The sequence below is a fragment of the Melanotaenia boesemani genome, chromosome 4 (genome assembly GCF_017639745.1).
Source record: "Melanotaenia boesemani isolate fMelBoe1 chromosome 4, fMelBoe1.pri, whole genome shotgun sequence".
Taxonomy (NCBI): Eukaryota; Metazoa; Chordata; class Actinopteri; order Atheriniformes; family Melanotaeniidae; genus Melanotaenia; species Melanotaenia boesemani.
In genome coordinates, this window is record NC_055685.1 from 9103169 (window position 1) to 9130367 (window position 27199).

General features: G+C 38.2%; 1 protein-coding gene across 5 annotated transcripts in view; it reads left to right on the forward strand.

The window, feature by feature from the left end:
• LOC121638714 (septin-9-like) overlaps positions 1–17708 on the forward strand; it is an 82114-nt gene extending 64406 nt beyond the window's left edge. For 4 of the 5 annotated variants that reach the window (XM_041983657.1, XM_041983656.1, XM_041983655.1 and 1 more), the window contains 9 exons: positions 1544–1729; positions 6711–6839; positions 6991–7072; positions 7231–7368; positions 9748–9865; positions 12151–12246; positions 12442–12538; positions 15438–15489; positions 15870–17708. In XM_041983657.1, the coding sequence (XP_041839591.1) occupies positions 1544–1729; positions 6711–6839; positions 6991–7072; positions 7231–7368; positions 9748–9865; positions 12151–12246; positions 12442–12538; positions 15438–15489; positions 15870–16086 (1115 nt within the window). In that variant the 3' untranslated portion in view covers positions 16087–17708. Of the gene's footprint in view, positions 1–1003; positions 1138–1543; positions 1730–6710; positions 6840–6990; positions 7073–7230; positions 7369–9747; positions 9866–12150; positions 12247–12441; positions 12539–15437; positions 15490–15869 lie in introns of those variants that run through there. The other variant, XM_041983659.1, reaches the window with a different exon arrangement.
• The last annotated feature ends 9491 nt before the right edge of the window (positions 17709–27199 follow it).

A 27199-nucleotide genomic window follows, 5' to 3' on the forward strand; every position in this document is an offset into this window, starting at 1 on the left:
ACCCCATGATGCTGTGGAAAATTTGCAAACACAAGCCGAGGATAAATCGATCCAAATACCTTAGATTTATAGTATATCATCCAAGATGTGCAGTTCTGTATTGGGTTTCTTGAGGACAGCAATGCTGCAGTAAATCAGCATGTGTTCATTGTAATGCAGTGCTAACAGAAGGTTTACATTACAGCATGAACTGCGCTCCTCTCCTGAAATGTCATGTTGGCTGTTTTTCTAATAAAATGAATGTCCTACAAGGGAAATTGCACCTCAACTTAAGGAAAATATTGTGCAAATCCAAAACCTTGTATGGTGATCACTTACTGATTGATGGCAATGGGTTTATTGTGTTTTAGGAGAGCCACATGTGGTACCAGAACACAGCTCATCATTTAATCATTAGATTGTCAGAGACCTGGAATTTAGCACTGATTGATACAACTGAATGACAACTGAAGGTGTGGTCCCTGTCTTATGGTTCAAAACTGTAGCTCTTTGTCTTGCTCAGATGAGAAGAAAATGGTTTTTGGTTCAGAAGGGTTTTAGCTTTGAATTTTTGGGAATTTTGTGCATTTTAATGAAGAGTTGGTTAGGTTTTATCTTCTGAGACATACCATCAGTTGCGAGTGGGACAGAGCAGAAAAAGGGATCCAGAATACTAGAAATGCCACACAAAGTGGTTGTTTTTTACTTTTCCCCCAGAAAGATGTCAGTTAAAGCTTAAGGCTCCTGCTGTGTCTTCCACGAAAATTTTGTATTTGAAATGTTTTTTCTTCTTTTATTACTTCTTTATGTATTAATTAAAGAAACCATCACACTAAAAAGAACCTGAACTGCAAGCAGACCGTACCAGGCTGTATCTGTGCTGCTCACTTTAAGGATACAATCTGTCTCCATTTACTGTCAGGTATATGTCTGTGTGGTTTGTCATGTCTAACTGCAAAACCTCACACATATGGGACTTTAAGTTTCAGTCACAGAACAGGAAATGTTGTCTCCTCCTTCTCTGAGAGGAGTAAATCAGCCTCTGCAAGCACATGCTAGCAAATTTGGCAGAGCTGTGCTGCGTTTTACTTGGCTTGTTGCAGCGTTGCCTTGGCATACAGTCTTTGTTGTCCAACTACTGATCCTCCTCAAAGTGAGGTAAGCTGTGATTTCTAGGTGACTGGTCCCAACAAAGTCTGTATGTTTTTGTCTTGATTCATTTAACGCCACATTGTTTATTTTTCAGAAACGTCTTGAATGTTGTAGTGCTATGCAGCCTAATGGTTCAGGTTTAGTCATGTTCTTTCTGTGATTTTGATACTTTTGATTATTGTCACGCTAACTTGTACAAAGGTCAGGTGCATAAAAATGTGATTCATAAAAATGTGATTTGAAGTCTTCCTGTTTTCATACAGGAAATGAGCCTCTCAGATCAATATCCTCCATTATCTTCATACTCAACTTGCTGTTTCCTTCTGTTTTACACTCGTCAACCTGCAGTTGCAGATGATATCATGCTCACAGTATAAAGGGGTATCTGCTTTATTCTTTTTTCTTGCCTTAGGGTCAGAGTTCAGTCTGAGCCATAGCACCATGTCTGAGTCCGCTAAGCCCCACCACCCCAACCCTCAAGCCAAGGGGGAGAAGAGCCATGGAGGTGACTTCAGCTACGTGGGTATCGATGCCATCCTGGAACAGATGAGGAGGAAGGCCATGAAGCAAGGCTTTGAACTCAACATTATGGTTGTGGGTGAGTTTTTGCACATGCAATCATCTAATAAAACTTGCCCCAGACTTTATACCTTTATAAATTACATGCACGATTAGGGATGAACCTAAGGTGCTGCTTAGAAAATGATCATTGAAGGAGATAAGAGGTTAGATTGTGCCTCATCTTTGGGTGATGCTGATGGTTTTGCTTCTAAACCAGCTTAGATTGAAACTGATACTAAGCTTGATTATTGTGTTATATTTGTATTAAACAATCCTAAACTTTTAAGTTGTAATTTATCCCAAATAAGTTCTATTTGTTTATTTTAAAAACTAAAAAACTGACTCAAAATGTCAGTAAATTCATGAAGCATCAACTACTAATTGGGCTTCACACACATGCACACACTCAGTCTTGATCTTCACTGTCACGTAAAACTCACCACATGCTTGGTTTGCACATTCTCGACTTTAATTTCTTATCAGCTGTTCTTTGAAGTTTTTTGAGTGTTGTTCTTCCTCCGCTGTTCTGGTACAAGTCAGCCAGGGTGGTGCCTTCCTCCACAAGCCTTTTTTTCTTAATGTGTGTGTGTCTGCGTGTGTGTCCATGAAGCAGCAAACAAACACACTCACTTAAGTGGATAAAAGGAGGCTGTCAGGTTAAGAGAGTGGCATAATGACGGTGATTACTCTGACAAGCTGAATCACACACATCGGTGGGAGCCTTCATGCTTCCTTTGAGAACAGCGACATGCTACCAATTAGGCCCCTCCAACTGTCTGTGCACACTTACACACATGTACAGTTATCCATGACTGCTCTTATGTTGATATTAATAAATAGTGTAGATATCTGCTTGTGAATGCAGAATCTGTAGACAAGAGACAAGAATATAACCAGAATATTTCTGTGAATTTGTTGCTGAAGTGCATTTAAATAAATATGTTCGAGCAGACTGTGGCTGCATGCACACTAACAAAACCTCAATGTGATGAAAAAAAGGGGAAGCACATTGGCTCAGAACAGTCAGCTATTATCTGACAATGATCTTAAATTTCTGTACATTCATGTGCTGTCTTAGCCCAGATATGTTATCCAGCCTAGAAACATCCCAGAGGCTGTAAGTAATCCGACATAGCTGATACACCTGTGCACATGCACGCTTGGAGAAACGTATAGCACAAAGATAAACACGCAGTCATGAGATAAAAACACTTTTTAATGGGAAGGTTTTATAATACATGAAATAATAAGAATAATAGAAATAATCTGGTTATTATCATGTCTAAAAATGAAGTAAATACATCCTTAGATGAACAGGAAGACGTGATATATGACACTGTCATGTTTTAATTAACAAAAACTAAACCAGCAGCAATAACTTGAAATAATTATTTACTGTTTGATGAATGTTGCTTTAGTTTACTAATGTTTGGGGACATTTGTTTTTGCACAGCTCTTTCCTTTTTCAGCCATTTTTGCTGGTGTGACCCAATTTTGGCCAAGCATTGGCTGTTAGACTTACAGTTTCATTCTAGCATACTTTGGTATCAAGACCAAATTATCATTATCAAAGCTGCACCACTGAACGTTGTCAGATTTTCACACTTTGGCAGTCCCTAATGAAGGCTAACTCAGTGTATTGATGACCAGTTGGCATGTGACACAGTGCCTTGAAGCAAAATACAGATGTAACATGATGGATTGCAGCTTTTGATGCCTGGTGAAAAAAGTGATGACGTGTGGTTTCTCAGCAGGGCAATGCCAGCTCCAGAAATGTGCATAATGAAAGTCACTGTGCCATAAAAACAAGTGAGATGGGTGTGAAATGAATGAAATAAAAATATTTTATTTGTCCCAGATTGAAATATCAGTGTTGCATTAGGGTTTGTTAAAAAAACAAAACAAAAAAAAAAAAACAAGAAGATGGAAAAGATGCATATGACTAGAGAGATTTTTCGACTTGTTCTGGAGGGTGATGTCTGTCACAGAACACACTTGTTATTTCTTCACTGTGTTGTGTAGAGGATGCGAAGAATTGTCCATTATTTTCAGCAGCTTGTGCAGCTTTCTTTTCTGGACAGTTTGCTCCAGCGGTTTCAGAATTATCCTCAGCACAGAACCAGCCTTCTTAATCAGTTTGTTCAGTCTTTTTAAGTCTCTGACTCTGATGCTGCTGCCCCAACAAAGCTAACTGCACTTTCCACAACAGATTTATGGAAGATATGCAACATCTTAGTGCAGACAGTGAATAGTTTTAATCATTAAGAAGTAGAGTCTGCTCTGTCCCTTCTTGTAGATTCTTCATGTTACATTTCCAGTCTAGTCCAGTGTATTTATATTCCTCCACCACCTCCACCTCTTCTCCAAGGATGTAAACAGTGTTTTGTTTACTTTCCTTTCTCCTGAAGTCAACAATCTTCTCTTTTGTTTGTGTTCAAGATGAGGTGTTTGTTTCTGCAACTGACCAGTTCTCTGTACTTCATTAAGGATAAACCACACAACTGCAGAGTAATCAGAGTATTTACCGAGCTTCTCACAGATGTGTAATAAAAATACTTGAAAAATCAAAGAATGTGAACCTCAAAGTGCTGCCTGTTGGTCCAGATGAGCGTGGGCTCTTTGAAGCAGGTAGATGATGAAAAGCAAAGACACAAGAGATGCACCTATTTGGTCTTTTGCAGATCCTTTGAGCAAGAACAGTCTGGCTTTGGGGTGAACTTGCTGGGACATCCATTTGTTTTCCACATTTTTTTAACTGGAGAATGACAGATTTCAAATTTTTGGTAAAGAAATTTATAGGTCTTTCCAGATTGATAGGCAGCAACAATTATTTCCATCCTGAATGCTGCAGATCAATAAATTGATTTTATTAAACTGATCACACATTCTTACAATCAAGTGATCAGATTAAACTGATTAATAGCACCTAGCTCATACTTAAACTAACCGGAAGCAGTAAGGATGCACTGAATCTTTCACATACTTTGGCTTTGTTTTTGTTAATTAAATAGTAACATTGTAGTATTTCAGGTTGTATTTACATCATTTTAAGACTTGGTAAGGATTCTGCGGCATTTGTATTATGACCTAGTATGTTAACCTGAGAATCAAATACTTCAGCTACACCCGAGTACCACTTTTTTGTTTGGGTTTTGTTCACATTAGGACTTACTGTAGAATGCCATTGAGACCTGGAGGGCATGGAAAAACAAGGACTTGCTGCAGCATCGTTTGTGTTAATTAAAAGGGACTTATTGACTTCTAAATGCAAAGGAATGAAGTGTGAAGAGTAATACAGATTTTTAATTGAGAAAATTGCAGCATAGAGTGAATCTGTGAAAATATATCAGTCATAAAAAGAAAAATGCCTGGGCTTAACAGCGTGGTCTAAAATTGTTCTCAGGTTTCTTTTTCGTTACAGGCACACTGCATATTTCTACGTAAAGCTGACATGTATGCACTTGCAGCTCTATGACACCTCCAGCATAAATAAAAGTGTGTCATGAAATCAAATATTGGGTAACACAGCTTAAAACAAGTTACTCTCTGCAGACATTTGATAACAGAAGAATAGTGTGAGGTAAAACATGAACAAAGTGATTGTTAGTGAGAGTCCAGCTTCTTACTGAAGGCCAGTACTTACTTGCCTTTTCAGTTTGGTCCATCAAATTCTGTTACAAAATTTCTCAATCTTTGTCATGACATGATATGTAGATGCCTGATACTGCTTTCATCACTCATTCATAGTTTCCTGTAATTGTGTGGGAAAGAGTTGAATAAACAATGTTAAAGAAAAAAATGAGTAATATATGTCCTGTAAGGTTCTACTAAAGTTTTAGGAGCTTGAAAGGTTAGAACAGCTGCAGTCTTGGTCGTGTTGCCTGTGGACTCGTAGCATTCAGACAAAGCATTTTCCTGATGTCTCCCTGCAGCCAGGTGACCTCAGCTCAGGTGTCTGAGTCTGAGCATATGTGTCAGCGACAAGTAAAGAAAATGTGAGCAGGCACTTGAGGGTGAATATGCAGAGCAGGCTGCATTGAAGTTGAAAGAGCATGTGTGTCCTCGAGTTTTACAGAGAGACTGGCTTTTGGCAACTCTCCATGCCACAAAGAGGACGCCCACAGGGCCTGCAAACAGAAAGTAAGAAGTCTGACAAACAGGGTGCAGAGTTGGTGTAAAAGTTCATTAAAACTTTCTTTTGTCTTTTAAAAGCACAAAGTTTTATCAGACTTTGGTGCATCTATGAGAAGATTGCTCTGGCAATGCAACGTTTGCACTGATTACGACTTTGTTTAGAGCAGCTGGATCTCTTGTGGAAACGTAAGTTATTAAAATCAAAAACAACTGGAGGAGCATTTGACAACTAATTAGGTGAACATGCATCAGATCATATACTGTATATGACTGGGAAGAAAGGAAGTATTTCAAAGAGGCAGAGACTAATTTGTGAACGTTGGGCCCTCAGGTTGTATTGCATTACAAACAGGAACCGATTATCTGTTTTTATCTACATTTTGAAAAAAGGTTTCATTTAGGTTGACAGAAAATTTAGGACAAAAAGAAAACTTGGGTGCTGTTGTTATGGCAACAACATTGATTTCAGTAACAAAGAAGGGAGTATCACTGCTTCCCTACTATTAGTGGATTTATGTTTATTTCCCAGTGTATTGCAGGCTAACCCTGTTAGGTAGAAATATTCATGGCTGAAGGGATTTCATCCTGCGGTAGGTGATGTTCTTATGTGTGTGTGTGTGGTCTGTGCAGTACATCTGTCCTCGTAGCCCCACAGGTTGCTCATCTGACCCTGCAGTTTCCTGCCATGCATGCGGTCTCCAATATGCACACACACACACACTCATTATAACAACTCGTACTCTGAGGCTAATGACATGTGCATATGACTCAGTCTTCCTCAGCCTTGGTGAGAGAAGACTGGATTTAGGTTGTCTTCAGAATGTTTGTGGCTTTGATTCTTTTAATTATTGCTCATGCATGTATCTGTATGTGTTTCTGATTAGGGCAAAGTGGCCTGGGGAAGTCCACTCTGATGAACACACTGTTTAAATCCAAAGTGAGCCGCAAGTCAGTGCAGCCCGACCCGGAGGAAAGGATCCCCAAGACAGTCGAGATCAAGTCCATCAGTCATGGTTGGCCTATATTTATATTCAGCAGCCTATACGCTTTACATATGGTGCTATTAATAATGCAACATGTGTTTTCCTGCTTCTCTATCGCAACCTATATGAATAATCTTAGATAAGACACCCAGGTTTTTATTTTTTTCATTGATTTGTCTAGATATCGAGGAGAAAGGAGTGAGGATGAAGCTGACTGTGATAGACACACCTGGCTTTGGGGATCAAATCAATAATGAAAACTGGTAAGTAAAGTTACTTCCCTTGTTATGTATGCTTGCACAACACTACATGTGGTTTGTATATATTTTTTAAATTAGTTTTCTTCTTTAAAAAAAAAATGTAACATTAATGACCAGCTGCTAAAATGTTGGCTTAATTTCCCTAAATTTTCCTTTCTCAGCTGGCAGCCCATCATGAGGTTCATCAATGAACAGTATGAGGCCTACTTGCAGGAGGAAATCAACATCAACAGGAAGAAAAGGATCCCAGACTCCAGGGTTCACTGCTGCATATACTTCATTCCTCCCACTGGCCACTGGTGAGTTCCCATATTAAATTGGGACACGGCCTCATGCCCCACTTTTTCCTCCCACAGGCCTCCTGGAAACCTCCACTGACTCACTGCCTGTCCATAGCTTTTTAGCATGCCTGCCTCCCCATGTTGAACTAATTTCCAGCTCTTCCTTATTGATCTGTCTCTATTGATCATCTATAATTAAAAGAGATGAGAAACAAAATTGTTAACAGATCCTGTTATGAAAAAAACCCTCCATGGCAGCATGTGTGCTAGCAGGAGATCAGACTCATTTGTGCACACGCAGATAACAAAACAACTCAAAGTATTTGTGTGAGCCAACTGCAAACATTCACCCACTCACTAACGTCCTCACCGCATTTTCCCCGACAGCCTCGTCCACTGCTCACACGTCACACCTCTGCACACCGCTAACTCAACAGCTGTCCACTTAGAAGTTCTTTGTGTGAGTGGGGGTGACATCTCATGTGTCTGTATGTCCCGCTGTTTGACAGACCCCCTCATCATCTGCTCATGGTGCCACATCTGCTGTGCTGCTTCAAAGAACGTGTGTTTGTGTGTAAAGCACTTTGCAAGTAGTGGACTCAAATGGGCAACCGGCATGCTGACACTTGTATAGCAACACTGATGTGGGTACCCAGTAAGAGAATATTTGTGAGTCATCCTGCTTGCAGCTGCAGATTTCGGCCAGTTTGACCCTTGAATTACTCCTCTTGTTGGGGATATGCGCTGCTTTCCCATGTCGTTTAGAATCAGAGATGTAATTATCTTTCTTACAGCCAACCTGAGAGCTGGAGGCAGGTGGACAAAGCAGCCATCTGTCAGTTTGCTGTTTTAACTGTCCTGTAGAGATGAGCACATCTTTAACAGTTGTTCTCAGTGGGACACGTCACTTATCTTGCAGAAAAAGTAGACTGAATTAAATTACAGATGCAGTTTATTTATTATCTTTTTGTTTTTAGCAACGCTTTGCAGAAAGAAAAAAAAAAGAAAAAGTAACTGTAATTTGCAGTTAAGTTCCAGCTGTGGGCAAATCTTGGCATCAGCAGCCATTTCTACTAACGACAGACTTAGCCACACTGTTGTCCCTGCAGGCCTTCTTATTGTTACCTCATTTAATTTGTCTTCCTTGGAAAAATACCAGGCTGCACTTTTGCCATCATCAACTCAGAAGTGTCTTCTGATGGCTAACTGACAGAAGGGCAGGAAGTGTGGTTTGCTCTGAGGACGTTTTCTCTTCATTTAATTTTATTACCCAGCTTACATGCAAACATGTTAATGTACATCTGTGCATGCATGCATATGCACCTGATATTTATCATCTGTGCAGCATGTTTGTTTAAAAACTGACATGTGCAAAGTCTACATGAATGCTCACCCATGCATTTGATGCAGCACACATGCCTATTTGTACACTCTTGCCTTTGCTCATATTCAGTTCATGTTATTCCATGATTACAGCCAATAATCAGTGACCTAGAAAGATTGTTACCCACCAACCTATGGCCTTATGGCTTATCTTTTGATTTCTTGCTGTCACTCCTCAGTGCACTTACATGACATTGGCCCCCTGAGCATTTGATGCCACCCTTGTATCACTTAGTTCTATTTACATTTGTGCCGCTCTCTTTCTCCCTTCCTCTCTCCCCACTTTGTGTTGCACATGCTCATTGGATTTGCATCCCTTTTCGATGATGTCATGTGTGTCATTCTTTGTGGGAGAACAGGCCAGGCTTTTCTTTCAGCTGCTCCTGGAAGTTTGACTTAGGCTGGCTAAAGTTATTCAGATGGCAGTGCATGAAGCAGAGGAACAACTGGAGGCATTGCTAAGACTCAGTAAAAAAAGATGGAAACCGTTTTGAGTTTAAGGACTGCCCTAATCATTGCTAGTTCAGCATGGTCATAAACTAATGAGCAAAGAAAGAAATTGAATTTAATACAATAGTAAAACATTTTGGAACCAGTGAGCCAATGAAAACAATATAGTTTTAACCAAAGCTGTGAGCTGAGCAAAAGCAGGATGTTATAGAGAAATGGGAATATGACAAAAAGAGCTGCTGAACAGTAACTACTTCATTGTTTAACCCTCAAAAGGACTTTGTAAGCTCTTCTACAATTTACAGAAAAAAAGGGCTCAAAAAGCCATGAGCTAAATTTAATGGAAAGACCAGGATTGCCCTCTAGTGGTCATTCAGTTTCACTGCACTGATATTTTACACTTGGATTTTCTTACCTAATGTTGGACAGCAGAGAAAAATAATATAGCATTTTACAGTCCAGGAATAAGAGGGAAATACATCGTAGAATATCTGTGAGCAGAACAGCAGATGCAACATTGATTTATGGATTAAAGAAACTTCTGTTTTCTCTTTAATCCTGCAGTCTCAGGCCTCTGGATGTGGAGTTCATGCGGCGTCTCAGCAAAGTGGTCAACATAGTTCCGGTCATTGCCAAGGCCGACACACTCACCCTGGAGGAGAGGGACTATTTTAAACAGACGGTAAGAAGAGTTTAAGTGTATAAATGGTTGTTTAGAGGATTTTTTTTTTTAAGTTGGGGTCCTCTTGTTTAATATGAAACCACCTCCCAAGTTGCCAGTTAGGCAGACAGATCATCCACATTGTAATTCTTATTTTGAGCGCTTTAGTTTTTACTTTTCAATTTTCATGCTGTCCTGTCCAGCAAAACAACCAACTCCAGATTAGATCATTTTGCATGATAATAAACTGAAGAATACAGAACAGTGATGCCAAAATAATAAGCTGATCTTACAGAAATTATTTTTTTTCCTGTGGATAAAAAAAAAAGCATACTTTAATCAAATAAAAAAAAATGTACATGTTAATACAAAGAGACCAATCTGTGGAATTAACATGTTCATTTTTAACACATTAGTGCATAAACAACAACGTTATGACTTATGCTATATTAAATATCCAAATTTGACATTATCTTGGTGAGAAAAGCTGATTTTGATCATGTAGGTGCTGTGCTACAGTGGAGAACCGAATCCACCAAAAACCACTTTATCCTCCTTATTTATGAAGTTTCTGGTATTTTTCAAGCCTTATATTTAGAATTTTTAACATCGGTTACCCAGAAACAAAATTATTACAGGTGCTATTTAAAAAAATCTGAATTTGTCCTTTTCTCTGCGAGAGAAGAAGTTTTTTCGGCATTTAGGTGCTTTGTCTCAGCTGTTAACAGAATCCACCAAAAACTACTTTATCCTCCTCATTGAAATCAAACTTTATTTATAAAAGAATTTTCTTGCATAACAGCAGTACAAAGTGATGTACATAATAAAAACAATAGCTTTTGCGTCTGAAAAACACAAGCAATCACACACCCAAGTTCATTGCAAAACAAAGCGCACACACACACCTAATCATACACTCACACACTCACAAACTAAATGGACATAGAGCCCCACCCCCAACCCCTCGACACACTCTAAAACAAACTGTCTCTAAATAAGACAAATAAGAGAATAAACAGGCACTGATGAACCAGGTGAGAAAACAATAACCTAGCAGGTTAATATATGAAGATTCTGACATGTTATGTTATCTTGGAGGTTGTGGTATAAAAAAGTTTGGAAAACACTTCTTTGTTGCAGAAAAACTCTAATTGACCATAAGTTACATTAAATACTAGTTAAAACTAGCACAACTCATTCATAAATGGCTTCAGGGTATGTCTTGGCACTTTTTGTTTGGCACTTTTTGTTCCTCTTGAAGGTATATTTGGAGGTTACTGGTATATTACAACCACGCTGTCGTACGAGCAACAAGACTCAGTCTGATGGTGTAACCTCTCGACTTTCACCTGCTTGTCTTGGTTCTCCTTGCTACATCTGATTCACTTGGCCTGAGTCTTAAACGGCCTGTGCTTAATCCATTCTCCTCTTTCCCATTCTGAGAGTTTCTGTTGGATAAATCTCAATCCTCAGGAGGCAGCCAATCACCTGTCTTCCTGTCATTCTCTGTATCTCCATTCCTCTATACGAGTACAGCGGGAGCAGGAGTTGTTGTTTAATTTTTTTTAGGGGGGGGGGTTGTTTTTTTGGCAACCAATTACTTTCCCTCTGATGGCTGTACCACCATTCGCTAAGAATGAAAAAGGGCTTTGTCCAGGGCCTGATGGAGAATAGAAGCTGCAGGGCTTGTAGCTGGATTGTTTTGGTTGGCTGCACATGCTCAGTTTGACCCTGAAGATTATTGACTAAAAGCTTCTCAAGCCAAATGTTCTTTTTATTTATTTTCATCCCTCCAGTTTCCTTGTTATAACATACCATGAAAACATTTTCCAAAATCCAACATTACGGCTCACCAAGTCCAGCTGTGAATGCCTGTTTAAATTCCTTAAACCAAAAGTCGAAGTAGTTTTTTTTCCTTTGAATCCTTTAATATAACTATGAGAAAGCTCATTAAAAAGTACTTCTGATCTAATTTTTCCTGCATCCACGTCTGATCTTCAATTATTATGAAGACATGCAAAGAATTAGTGTCAATTTTATCAGTCATACATGCCTAAACGTCTCTTACATGTATGTAAGCGTCTCTTAATTTTGTATGGGGTGTAAAAAGAAAAAAAAAAAAATCAAGCCTTTCTATCATATCCTTTTGTGTAGTTTCTTTCTTTATATATATATATATATATATATATATATATATTTTACATTCCATACAAAATATATATGGGTGCGTTTACTGTCTTTTCAGCATAATTTACCAGTTTTTTTTTTTTCTTTTTTTATGTTTCATTGTGCGTGGCTGTATGTAGATCAGGGAAGAGCTTCGAGTCAACGAGATCGACGTTTACCCTCAAAAAGAGTTCGACGAGGATGGAGAGGACAGAATGATCAATGACAAAATAAGGGTGAGTTCACACTGATCAGTTCAGTTTGTAGGAGCCAGAGCAGAGTGGAGAAACTTGTAGCTTCATGAGCGTATGTAGATTTCTGTGTAAGGTTTTGTTAAATATAATTTAGTCTTCCTATTTGATTTTCTTGGGGAAAAACCCACGACTGTCACAAAAAAGTGATTCAGAGAGTATTTTTCTGGCTCCCATCAGGAGATGATCCCCTTTGCTGTGGTAGGCAGCGACCAGGAGTACCAGGTGAACGGGAAGCGGATTCTGGGAAGGAAAACTAAATGGGGCACGATAGAAGGTAATACACATGAAACCTCTGATGCACACACGGATGGGCCATGCTCACATGTAGCTGCTACTATAATTATAATTGTCAGTTAAGAAATCCGTTAAAAAGAAAGAATATTATTACAGCTTCATCCTTTATATTAATGAGCATCACATAAGTTTTGTTAAACTTTAAATGGGCCCATTTCTTCACACCCATCTAAAATACATTCAGTAAATAAAGCAGTCACATCCATTCGACCCAGGTCCTTTACCACATTTTAAAATAAATGAACAACTTCTCATAATTTTAGTGTACTTCAAATATGCGGAAACTTGCGGCCTGCAACTTTGACCAGTGGCTGGCCAATTTAAGCGACTTCCATGTTCCAGTTTACATAAGTTCCTCTGCATCGGTAACCACGGAGACATATGAGACATGGAGAGACAGGGGAAGATTTACAGGTACTTTCTGTGTCCTTCAGGATGACAGGCAGAACCATAAAACACACAGCCTCCCAGACACACTCGCACAAAATAATAATGCAGTTTACTTTTGTTGGCCTGTCCTGCATGTTCACACTGCCAAACAGGGTCTTAGCTAGTGTGTGTGTGTGTGTCCTTACATCACCTTATGGGTAAATTTTATGTGTGAGAGGGAGAGAGACGGAGAGGATGTCTGTCTGGGCAGGAAGTGAAAAGACAGTTGAAGGAGGCCAGAACAGGGACTATCACTGTTTAACTAACTGCCTCCTTCACAGGACATCAGCACAGTTGTCTGCAGAGCACACTGCATCTAAGTTTATACGACATCCTGTAAAGACATGTCATTCTATAAACTGTTCACCAAAACCCCATTTCACTGCCATTTTTATTATAAAGATCAAAGAATAAAATTCTATTTGCACCATGATTTGACATCCTAAGGTCCTAAGGTCTGGATTAAATGTTTAGGGCATTTTAGTCAAAATACCACAGACAGGTGATGCAACAGCTCCCTCTTCCCAGCCTTAATTTACAACCATGTTGGTTCAGATCTCTTCCAGAATTTGCTTCTTTGCAATTAGCAGTTCTTGACAAAACCTAACGTACCTTATTAGCATATAGCAGAGTTTACAGTAAATAACTTGAGAGTTTATGTTAGCAAACAGCAGACCCAGCTTGGACTACCTCCCACCAAACTGATGGACACATTTGTTTACTTGCAATTTTATTCTCAGATGTCTAAATTTCCTTCAGTTGTAGTTCAGTGTTAAACAGTTGGTACTAATCACTCTTTTAGTGAGAATCAAATGTTGAGCTAGCTGGTTTGGCTACATGCAAATGCATGTTCAAATGCACACACAAATATCCAGAAATTAAAAAAAAAAAAAAAAAAATACACACAAATTACAAAAATGCACAAACATTAATATTTTACAGATAAGTTTTTACCTTCAGCCTCATAAATCTATTTAGTTTTCAAAAAAGACTTTTACGCATGCAAATCGTTAAAAATGTTTGCACGAATCACCTGGTACGCACAGATCAGTTAACGAGTGCTTAAAGGTTTGAAACTCTCTTCTAGTTTCCGTGAGCTGCACAGCCATGCATTGATGGTGCGTTTAGGTGCTAATGGAAAGCTGGGTCATCTAGATTTTCATTAGATTTTCTTCTCGATTGTCAAAATTCTTCATGACAAATAGTTTTCATTTTGTGTTTAATTTATTTAATTGTTACATAGATTTCTGTTAAGTAGTGATGTTATGATCAGGCCTGTCCGCTCAACTCTGCATGGACCTTGTGAAGCAGTGTTGCGAAGCAGCATTGATGCTTCAGCGCTTCAGCCTCAGATGAATATCACGCTGCTTCTCAGAGATTTGAAGGGTCTTGTCTTGTCACTGTCTCAATGATGACTTGATTTTCTCTCCACAGTACAACACTTGTCATTATAATTTATACCTTGATGTTTGCAATTGCAGTTATCTTGTTAATAAAACATAAAGTGCTTTAATTTAAAAAAAAATCTTAAAACCTTTGTAGAACTATTTTCTGAGAGAGGTGAAGCTCATAAACTTTGGGACAAATGCAGTCTTGACGTTAGACCACTTTAGTAAAAGCAAGTGTCAGGAAGAGGTGAGAGGAAGCTGCTTAGCTTTAAGAGTAGAAACCAGAAATTAAGGCTTAATACACAGCAAGAGGAGGAGAAGCTGTTTATTTTCAGGGTTTGAGGGGGGGAAAGAAAAAAAAAAAGTAGGCATGCTTTTAAATCTATGAAGGGACTTCTCAGTGCCACCGCAGGAGTACCAGCAATCCAGCTCATTACAAGTTAGTATAGCACTTTCCCTTGATGCCACTAATCAGCACTCACAGGCCCAGCAGTTATTCTCCTTCTCCTCCTTTTCAAAGAGAATTTAATTTCCTGCCCTGGATTTCAAAGCTTTACATAAACGGCGCCCTCCTTTATTTCATTTTTAACCCCTTTGACATAATCTATAATTCAAACATATGTTAGCCCATACGGGAAGCACCAGCGACTTGCCATGGGGAGTTTGTTAAAACGTCTCATTTAAGTTACCCTCATACAGAGGAGAGCTGAGATGTATTAAATTACTCCAAAGAGGATGAGTGTGTTATCCTGGCTTAAGAAAATTGCTGGAGATGTCACAGTAGAGCAGTGGTTCACAAACCTCCCCCCCCTTCTTCTTCCTCTTCTCCTTCTTCTTCTTCTTCTTCTTCAGATAAAATAAAACATTATTTTATCTGTTACATCCCATACCAATGTTGCCCCGTCCCCCCGTTTGAGAACCACTGCATTAGAGGGTAACCTCAGTACTCAGTAACCTTGTGATTGACCACGTCATCATGTGGCATGTTGAGGTATGGCACGATTCAGAGTTATTTTAGTCTCCGTGGTTGTCTAATTCTTTTGTTTCCCTCTTTGTTTGCAGTTGAGAACATTGCACATTGTGAGTTTGCTTACCTGCGAGACCTCCTAATCAGGTGAGGATGCATCTTAGCTTTGATTTTTATTTAACCTTATATAAGGACATTATGGGGTTTAAATAAAAACACTGAGATATGGATTGGGAGGGCCTACTGCTGCATCAGAAATCACTCACTTTATCATGAAGCTGCATTGAAATAAACTGGAAGCAGAATTGATTCAATAAGATTTCATACTGGAAATCAATAAAAATGAAATACTTTCACTTTCTTTCTAAGAAATTGTTGCATCATGCATCAAGCTTTTCAAATAAATCTTTTCATTGAAGCTACTAAGGTAAAAAAGAAAAAAAAAAGCCAATATAGAGCAGAATTTATAGCAAAATAAATAGAAACAGACATGTTCTGGAGTAAAAATACTTTGCTTTTGTTTGCAGGACACACATGCAGAACATCAAGGACATCACAGGCAGCATCCACTACGAGACGTACCGCGTCCGTCGGTTAAATGAATCCAACGCTCATCTCGACTCTCACCCATCTGATCTTCCTATTGTTCAGCCAAAGGCCAACGGGCAGGCCGAGGTGCAGCTCGCCGCCCCCCAGGCTAATGGAGTGGTCGCTCAGCATGAAGCCTTAACCCATGAGATGTAGAAGGGGAATATCAGGCACAAAACATACTCTCAGATATGTTCTGTTTACATTAACAAGCCCACATGCACACAAAACACACCGATACACACAGACACGCCGATGCTGTGAAGACTCCAACTCTAGTCACAGGACACATGATGAAGACTAAATCCCCACATGTTCCCTCCATGGGCTGTTCCCTTATTTTATGGTTTTCTTTTTTTTTTTTTGTTACAAACCAAAGTAAAATGACGTCATCATTGCCACACACATACGCTGTTCAGTTCAATTTACATTCAGGTTTGTTCATGACTAAAATCAAGATGTCGGCTCATGAATAATCTAAACTAAACTCTGAGCACGACTGCTGGATTTATCTTAGTGCATCCATGGTGATCAGCAGAAGGAAAGGGTTTCCACTGTGCAGAATACCGCTGCAAACCCAGGCCTGTGCAGCTGAGGACACGTGGCATGATTTAAAATGCAGGGCACCATGAGATGACTCCAGATCTGCTCTAAACGTAATAACTTCATGCCACTTGCTTGGTCTGCTTTGTGTTGTGGTGTATAGTATTGTATAGTTACTAGGGTTACGCAGATTAAAATATTTAGATTAGGTTTATAGTGTTTATGGAGAAAATAAAGATACTGTTGACACCTCCACACTGTGTTTAAAAAAATAGATTACAATGGCAGCGTGGAGCAGCTTGCAGGAGAAAATGAGTCCTTTTTTCATTTTTTCCCTGTTGTGCTGGTTTTAAACCCTTTTTTTTTGCCAAACCATCCCATCTCTTTCTATATAATACCAGTAGTGTTGTGTATACAGCCATGTTGCTCATTTACTGTTGTATTTTTATTGCTTGTATTAATGTTCTAATATTATTGTATACGATGGGTGTGCAGCTGTTGTTTATTCAGTTGTTTTGCTCATTTTTCCGAACTGTAAACCAAATAAAAATCTTTTTTTTTTTTATATTCCAAAGAGAAGCACATGTAGTATACTGATTTGATTTATGGCTAGGTATTTAAATGCTTGTTTGATGTAATCCATTTATTTACTTTATTCCAGCTGTTGGCTGCCTGAAGTTTGATGCAGGTTATTGACGGTGATAAGTTTAAGTTTGGACGCTGTTAATTTGTTTTTCTTGCAGCATGTTTGTACCCTATATGCGAGACTGCACTGTGTCTACCAACAAATGACTTTAAATGCTAGTGTAAAACCAATCCTGCCAACACGGCATTTACGTTATAGAGCTGATATGATTTCGTCTGATGCAGATTTTCTTCAATCGTGTGGAAGGATTTGTGCCTAAAAACCTGAAACAGCCATTGAAGTAACATACAAAGATTTTATCAGCAACTATGAATATTTCATGTTTAATTCTTTCATTTAACATACACATGCTCAAATCTAATCTAAATATATCCTAATTGTCCTAATCAAAGTCAGCATCATCTAAAGTCTGAGAAAGTTTTCCATTAATAGATCATAAAGTAGAGAGAACTATTTTCTCCAGAAAAAAAGTTATTGGTTTAAACTTTAACTGTTGTAAAGTTATTGTGTAATTTGTCATCCTACTATAGATTAAGGTTTTATCTTTGATATGTTATCTCAAAGAATAAAGATTGATATTTTTATTGTTTGAAGTGAACTGTCTTTATTGTTGAACTGTAAAGAGACGTAGAAATGAAAAGGAGTGGCTGTCCGCCGGTGCTTCTGTGTAGTCTGGATAGCAAAGTTAAATTATTCAGACTGAATACACTTACTCAGATAAGCACTGATTCTTACCCAAGTATGTAAAATTCTATATTTACATGCACAACATGCCCAACCTTAAAGCAGAAGGGCTACAGCAGCAGAAGACCACCCTGGGTGCTTCCTGTCAGCTAAGAAGAGGAAACTGAGGCTACAATTTATACAGACTCAATAAAAACTGATCAAATTTCAGTGGTTGAATTTTTTATTTTTTTTTTTGTCTTGTTCGTGTTACATTTTATAGAGAATTTTTCCATCTTTTAGTCTTTGAAACCCTTGAAACCCACAAATACATATTTATTTTTTGGTTAATAAAATCACCCTTAATACAAGTCTTTGTAAAAGGAATCTTTGTGGAAAACTTACAATAAAAAGAACACTGACGGGTTAAAAGGTAGCAAGGATGCAGACATGTGAAAAACAAAGTGTAAGCACTTTCTATTCAACTTAAAGGTTTTACTAACCTAGACAAGAAAAAAGGAATACAAATCTGGTCCTTCCCTGGTTGTAAAATGTGATAAATACAACCTCAAATGAGCAAGACATGACATATTTCCAGTAGGTACATGTGGAAAAGTTCACCCTGCTTCCATGGGAATTCAAAAGTGAAATAGTGAGCAGGTGCTGCTAATCAAATTAACTTGATCAACTGATTATCAGCAATCATGAGCACCTCTATTTAAGAATGTTTTGTCAGTGTGCTGGTTTGGAGCTTGCAGGTGTGTGTTAACACAATGCTGAGGAGGAAAGACATCAGCAATGATCTTAAATGATGCTGCTTGTCAACCTGGGAAAGGTTATTAGACCATTTCCAAACTAGTTGGTGTCTATTATTCTACAGCAAGAAATATTATTCATCCATGAAAAACATTCAAGATAATTACTAAGTAAATTTACCTTAATTTGAGACTTTAAGAGAGAAACCAAAAGAACTACACTTCAAACTCTACAAGTCTCAGTTTGCATGTTAAATATTAAAGTTCATGACAGTACAATTCTAAAAAATAAAACTTGACAAGTACAGCTTGTTTTAAAAGGTTGTTAGAAAAAAAAACCTAAATAGAACATGGTAACACAGTTTAGGTTTGCAAAGTTGCATCTTAACAAATCACAAGACTTCTGGAATAAAGTTCTTTTAAACAGACAAAACCAAAAGAGAAATGTTAAACTACAAGACTCAGCAACACATGAAACCCAAACTTAGCACAAACACCTCATACCAGCTGGGAAGCATGAGTGAAGATGTGATGATGTGGGCTTGTTTTACAGGCACAGGACTGGAGCATCTTGCAGTCACTAAGCACATTTAAATCACACTGAAAAAGAAGAAAAAAAAAAACAAAAAGAAAACTGAATGTGTTATTTAAATCATCATTGGCCTTTTAGAATACATATAAACATGTCATTCCAACAGTAAACATAATTAAAGCTCTCAAAACAGGACTAACAAGATAAAGTGTTTTTAGATTGAAGCACTTCTCTATGTCTAAGTTAAGCTTTATTCAAATAAAATAAAAACAGTAAACCCTAACTTCATATCAGTACAATTCCAAATAAAGCTCATTCATGCATCTTTGTTTCTTTTGTAAGATGATGAGAAGTGTCAGAAACAGAGAACAGCAGCCCATAAGACTCATTATGTTGCGGTAACAAAGCGGTTCTAGACTGTTGAAAAACCTGATTTTATTACCACATAATGTGACAATATGACCTTTCAAGTAACTTAAAAACAACTTCTGTGCAGTGGATTTGGGTTTACTTGCATGAACGATGTCCCCCTTGATTTTGAAGCAGCAGAATGTTTTGAATGTTTTCTAACAGGCGTTTCATCATCACACAGCACTTAACCATTGACTTCATTACCCAACCTTGCACATATACTGGGCCAAGGACAATGGTCCAATTAAATGGCCCAATGGAGTTATAGCCACTGCCCAACTGTGCATGTAAACATACTGACTGAGTAGACCACAAACTCCCATTTATGTCCAAATATTCTCATGTTGAATGTGAGGCCATCTGGCTGACTGCTGAACCTTGGACAAAAATTGAGTCACACAACTGGACAATGACCCCAGGCTCACCTGCAAATCTACAACAGAAACTTATCCAGTCCCAAGGTCCTGTCCCAGTTTAGACCTAGAATGCTGTGGGGGCACCTTGAAGCTGTGCAAATACCCCTAATCTTCAGTAAAGTGAAGGACTGTCATGAAGAAGAAGCTGCAGAAATTCAGCAATTATTTCAAGTTTTTGCAGCTAAAGGTGGTTCTAAAAGCCACAGAATCATGGCCTTTCTTTTAAACACACAGAGCCCTTTGTTCAAACGTAATCCGATCAGATTTCAGTTATTGGATAGGATCAAGTCTTAAAAATGGGTTGTTCAAAAGGGAAATCCGGATTCCGAAATCGGCTTGGATCACGTAATCCAATCCTGGTTGTTATCCGGATAAAACCCTCAGTTTGGGTTGTAACTTTGATCCAAAAAAAGTAGGATTACCCTGATCCCAACAGAGGGTAGGATTACAAGCGGATTTCAGGAGGAAGCTGCAGTAAAACCTCAGATTTGAACAAACAATAGTATCTTTTTAGTCATTGCATATGCTTATATTTATATGTTGCACCCGACTTGTTTAACTGTTACAGGGATGAAGCAGATAAAGTAGATAGGCTATCTATTAGGCCTGTCATCATAGTACAGCACAAATAAAGACATAACTTCATCTTGTTCCCATGGAAATAAACCCCCAAACAAATTCAAGAACAAACATACATAAAATAATCGATTTATTCAGCGCTGATCAGAACAGGACCTGTCAGAAATAATGTCTAACGATTGCGTCCCTTACTACATGTCCTGTCTGTCCCTCATTCTGACAGAATGCCGAATGGCAGGAGGTACCAGACAGAATGGTCTGGTACCTCCACACGGGGCTATGGTGCATAACAAACATTGTCCCAGAGAGGGACATTGCACCTTTGTGAAGACATTTGCAGAATATCCACGATTTAGTTGTTAACGGAGTAGTTTCCTATTTGTTATAGCTCCGATGGGAAGTCATAAAATTATACATATAAGTGGATGGTTATGGTTTCTGTGTGTTGTCTCACAATAAAAATCACTTAAAGTGACCCCATACCGGCTCTTCTACCTGTTGTTCTTCACATAGCTGGAAGCCGACATTGTTTTAAATGCTGGAAATCTAGATTTGGTGATCCTGAAAAGCGGGATTCTGGATCAGGGTGAGCCAATCCTATTTTGCTTTGAACAACTGGGGTAAAAGTAAGCTGGATTAGTGATCCGCCGTCCTAAAAAATGTGATTCCCAAATCCAGATAGCTTTTATCCAGATTCAACTTCTTGAACAACTGGCCCACAACGCTTCTGCCTTTTGACTTACTACTATGGGTAATGTGTGCAAGAACCTTGTTTTCAGACCTACTGAGCATAAGAATATTCTTGTGATGGCCGAAGGAGCAGCCACGCGCTTAACCAAAGTTATACTGGTAACCATTTGGTTAATTTGCTTAAGTTTGAATGCAAAAACAATTAAAACTGACATGCTAAAACATAATAACAAATTGCAATGAAATTAACTGTATAAATAATATTGTGACGAAGTGTCGTTATCACTGATGGTGTCCTTGTGGACAGGGCACTTGCGCGAACACACACACACACACACACACACACACACACACACACACACACACACACACAGGTTCGGGACATTCACGCTAAACGTGGTAGTCACTTCACAGCATGAATGCATATTCAGGCTACATTGGTCTGATCTAATAGCGATATTAAGGGGGCAAACTCATATATTTTGGCTAAGTTCAGTGTTGTTGGTGACGTTTAGTTGCAACTTACCATTCTCCTCCTGTTTATGCTGCTTCCCGCTTCAAAACCGAAGCAACTTCTGATGAGCTGTTTAAAAGCCTCTATGTGACGTCATGGTCATTTGCTTGGGTTAGGGCGCGCCAACATTTTTTTCTGTTTAATACATTTATTTGTGTATTTTGGGACCATGGGACTGAATAATTAATCATGAAATGATGAATGTATTTTTTACTTTTGTATTGTTTTGAATAGGCATTGTTGGCCATATCCATAAAAAACTGGTTTTAATTGAATTATAAGCCTGGTGGGAGGGACTTAGAATATTTAAATGGTTCTTGTGGAGATGACAGGGGTTTGTTTAGTCTGGTTGCAGTGATGGTAACAGTGGGGGAAGCTCTGTGGTAGATATACCAATTCTTGATAATTTTCTGTGGAATTACTGAGACACAGAAATTGACAAAAGAAAAAGTCTACATTTTGGAAATATTATTTTAACTGTCTTTGGCCTGACTTTTGATCATATGTAAATAGGAGTGATGGCAGAATTGAATGTTCCAGAGATTGAATCGTTTAGAACAATTGTTCGGAAAAATGATTTGATCTTTTGGAACGTTAGGAACACATTACCACAGTAACATCTGGTGGCCAAAAAATATGATTTCAAAGTGTCTATCTCAATAAACTGAAAGGTTTTAGTTTGTCTTGGATTGTTTTGTCTTCATAAGTTTTTGTATTGGTTTATAGTGATATTTTTATGTAAGGATGTTTTATTTTAACCAGTCAGTATTTTTATGGGGTACTTCTGTACACATGGGCATTAATATTTGCCTCTACATTTAAGCATTTTTATTAAGACAATCTACTAAACTGTACTCAGGCTGAGAGGGTTTCGGTTCTTGCTCAAAATATCTCCTGCTTTTGAGAATATTCTCTCACAAGGGACTGGTGTGTCAGTAGGTGTCTCCACATTGTTGTGGTATTATTGCAAAAGGCCAAGTGTTGCATGCAATACTTACATTTAACCCTTTTCTCCTGAAGGAACTTAAAGTGATCCCAGTTCAATCATATCAACACAAAACCCCATCACAAATATGCTAAGTTAGGCAAGGCAGGTTTATTTGTATAGCACAACTCAACGACAGGGTGATTCAAAGTGCTTTACAGAAACATTGAAACATCAGAAAATAAGAAGAATAAATTAAAATGAAAAACAAAAGAGAGAAGGAAACAAAAAAAAAAACGTTAGATTAAAAAAGTATTAAAACATGACCTAATGTGTTTTGGTTCTAAATCATTCAGTTTTATAGACCAGCAGCAGAACTTAAAGTCTATCCCTTGACGGACAGGCAGTCAGTGTAAAGACCTGAGAGCTGGACTGATTTGGTCCACTTTTTTGGTCTTATTGAGGACTCAAGCAGCAGAGTTCTGAATAGCCTACAGGTGTCTAATTGAGTTATTAGGTAGACTTGTAAAATCACTGTTACAATAATCTAGCCGACTAAAGATGAAAGCATTAAATAGTTTTTCCAGGTCTTGCTGAGACATCAGATCTTTTTAATATATTCTTAAGGTGATAGTAGGCTGACTTTGTGATTCCCTTAATGTGTTTTTCAAAGTTTAGGTCTGAGTCCATCACGGCACACAAATTTCTGGCCTCAATGCATTTACCAAGAGCCTGCACAGGGCCTCAGTCTCCTGGTGACATTGTAATATATATCTGCGTGTCATCTGCATAGCTATGGTAACTAATTTTGTTTTTCTTTATGATCTGTGGCAGTGGGAGCATGTAGATGTTAAACAGAAGAGGCCCCAGGATGGAACCTTGGGGAACTCCACATGTAATTCTTTTCTGCTAAGATGTAAAGTTACCTTTTGACACAAAGTACTTCCATTTTTCTAAGTATGTGTTGAACCAGTGCCAGAGGTCCATTCAGTTCTCCAGTTGTTTGAGTAATATATGGCTTGCTGCTGCCCTCTTTTAATTGGATTCACCAGACAGAGTTCTTGCAGCCAGGCAGCCATCATGCCAACTGGACAGACTTCCAACATGCCAGTCCACCATCTGTGTGGTAAGCCTATCATCGAGTGAGCCGATGTCTGTTTGCACTGGACTCGACTTGCCTGTGGTTTCTCAGTCCCAAACACCCACATACACACTCACAAATTTACACAATCACTTCTTTCATCAGTCTCAGTCTCCTTTTGAGCTACACAGACACAAAAAGGAGAAACTGTTATCGCTGCCTATTTATCAGCTGCAAAAATACCTCAAAGCAAAAGACTACTGCCCATTGTTCAGCTCACACGTCCTCTGCCTTGCTGCATAGTGCCTTCATTGTAATCAATGCCTGGTAATTTATCGGTCATTAATTAACTCATCACTTGTTTTGCATTCATGAAGACATGAGCATGCTGACAATAGTCATCCTCCTCACACTGTGCTAAACAGATTGAAAATAACCACCATGTTTACACACATGTAAGATGCGTACATAGAAACTTATATTAAACGCTCACTGTAAAAATAAATCAATAAAACTCACAGTTCTTTCCTGTATTGTTTTAAATATTAGGAAATACAAATAAGTGTGAAAATGCATAAAATTAAAAATTTTAAAATAAAAATGTATTAAATTTCACAAAAGGACACTGTTATAAAACCTTTTCATATTTTTCATAATTTCAATAAAATGTCATTTAAAGAAAAGAATTAAAATGATAAATTCAAGTTTAATACAGGTAATAGCTAATTAAGTGTGCATATGTAGCTGCTCTGACTCGGCACTGCATTGCTACAAGATCTGTGTTGTTTATGTTGTTGAAGGATGAAACTACTGTTGCTTTGCAACTGGTTGGTGGGTTTATTCTGTCACAGCACTGTTTTAAACACACTTTTATGTTTGATCTGGCATCAACATGCACACCTTTCCTCTGAAGGGTTGCTAGCAAACTTGGCAAGAAAGTGCCATCTTACAGTTCATTATAAACAAAATACAGTGTGAATATTCATGATTCAGTGCTGGCATTTTATAACTTCAAATATGCCTCAGAAATGATGTAATAGTCACAAATTTATATTTATATTCTAAATTAAAATAACACTGAATTCTAACAAAGACTGTTAAAGAATTCAAAGAAAAATTTAAAAATACAGCTAAACAATTAATAGGTTCTCATACCTGCTCAAAATAAACTCTTATCAGTACAGCAACTTCATTTGATATGGCTTCACCATGCACATGTTCAATAGGGGAAAAAAAACAGAAAACCAGCAAACCACATGAGAGAAACCAAACACTTGCTTGAGCTGGCTGAACATCCACATATGAGCACATAACACAAAAAATACAGCTCAATCAAAAAAAAAACTGAGGTATGAGAATAACTAGAAAAGAAGTTTAATCTGTATTTGAACCTTTTTCACATCACTTCCCAGATTCACCTCTCCTCAACCGTGCTGATTGCAAACTGAGGAGCAGAGCGCAAACAGGAAGTGACATCACAAAAGTTAATTGGCATCATCTTAAGGGAAAGTATAGCTCCCCAATGAAATAAGTTCATTAAAGAAAAAAAAAAGAAAGAAAAATAATACAGAACAAAGTGTACACAAAGAAAAAATGTAGAATTTTGGTTAAATATAAACAAGTACTTTAACACACCTGCCACACATATATACAGCACATACAGTAGTGTTGGCCTAGAGTTGGACTAGTCTGTCTGGTCCCATGAGGGTTGCTGTTCTGTAGACTTTCACCATGTCCCTGCTCCAACACACCTGACTCTAATTAATGGGATCCAACAGCTTATGGAGTTGTGCACAATGACTTCATTTGAGTTAGGTATTTTAGAAACCTGCCATACTTTGGCCTTAGTAGGACTGCATAGAGAAGCCCTGGCCAGAGGTTAAAGAGGTGGACTTGGGGCTGTAGAATCCATGTTCAAGTCCCAAGAGTGGTAAAGATGGTGAACCACGGGGGACCCCTGAGAAAGGCTCCTAACCCCCAACTGCTCCCTGGGTCCACTGCTTGTAGTGTAACTAGAGATAGGCTAAACACAGAGACTGAATTTTCCAATTGGGATCAATTAAGTATATTTCTGATAAAATCTTTTATTGGTGATATGTTGTTTTATTACATACTAACTAAATACAAGAATGTTTCATAACATTTCATATAAAAAAGACAACTATTAATAATAGCAATATTCGGTCATTTTTAAATACATTTTTGCATTTTCTTTTGCAGTTTTTGACCATATTTAGGTCATTTAAGTAAAGCTATAAACTATATTTTTATCATGGAATTTTGCCGCAATTTTATGATTTTTTTTTCTTTTCTGTTTTTTTATCAATATTTTCCCAGTGCTTCAGCTGCCTGAAATTACATTTTTGTTTATTTATTTTTTGTTTGTTTGTTTTGAGTTTATTTATTGATTGATTGATTTTTTAATAGTGTAGAAATCTCTAATCCTCTGCCTTATTTACCCTTGGGCTATGCTGGACATGAAACATGGCATCCGCGTTTGTTATTGTTGAGGTATGCAAATGTCCCACATCCATCTGTTGGTTCGGATTTGACTTGTTTCTAGCCATGTTCCCACAAATACTTCAACTCCTCCTCCTTCTCTACTATCCCCCCCCCATCACATACACACACATCGTGGTGCCTCATGATGAGGGCGGGTGTTTATTACCTCCCCATCTTGTCCATATGCAAATTGGACTTGTTTTGACTAAAAGACAGCTGTATAGTTAATTAAAGTCACCAGTGGAGGTGGATGTAAGGAAAGAGGATATATCTCTTGAGAAGTGAAGGTTTTTAGCTTGAGTGAATGTTTTTGGAGCTGCTATTTAGTGTTGCTGAGAGGACCAAACAGAGAGGAAGAAAGGGCTGCCTAGGGACTGCTTTGGGGCTTAATGGGGCTGACTGACTGGCAAGTTAGAGCTCACACTGCTGGAGGATAGCAAATGTGCACAGGATGAGAACTGGAGTGCCTGACAATAAAATACTGACCCTATCACCTTTAAGGTACTTGGCACGTCAAGATAGTTGTAATGCGATGAATGAAGAAACATACTTTCCCAGATTGTTTGATCTTCAGTGAAATAAGTTGTTTCTTTGAAGGTTTTCACCTAAATGTGCTTTCAGTGTTTGAGAGCTAGCTTAACCCAGGCTCAGTAAATCTACATCCGCATAAATGAGCGAATCAGTTTTAATTTTGCTACCAATTTATATATTGCTAAAGATGATATATTCCTCCTGACTTTTCTTTTATTTGTTGAGTGTGACCAGAGGTGGATGAGTTTGACGTATAGTTGGGTGGACACACAATAAGGTGACAGTGGGGGGAAGTAGAAGAAATGGAGAATCTGCTGGCACAGAGCCAATGCCAGAGAAATTCAAAGACACAGGGAAGGAATGGGGGATAAAATGATGGTTGCTCTGCATAATAAATCAGAGAAAATAGTGGGAGATAGCTAGCATTCCTGCTTTCATGACAGGACTGATTGCATTTATGCAAGAATGAAAGTAAGAGGGG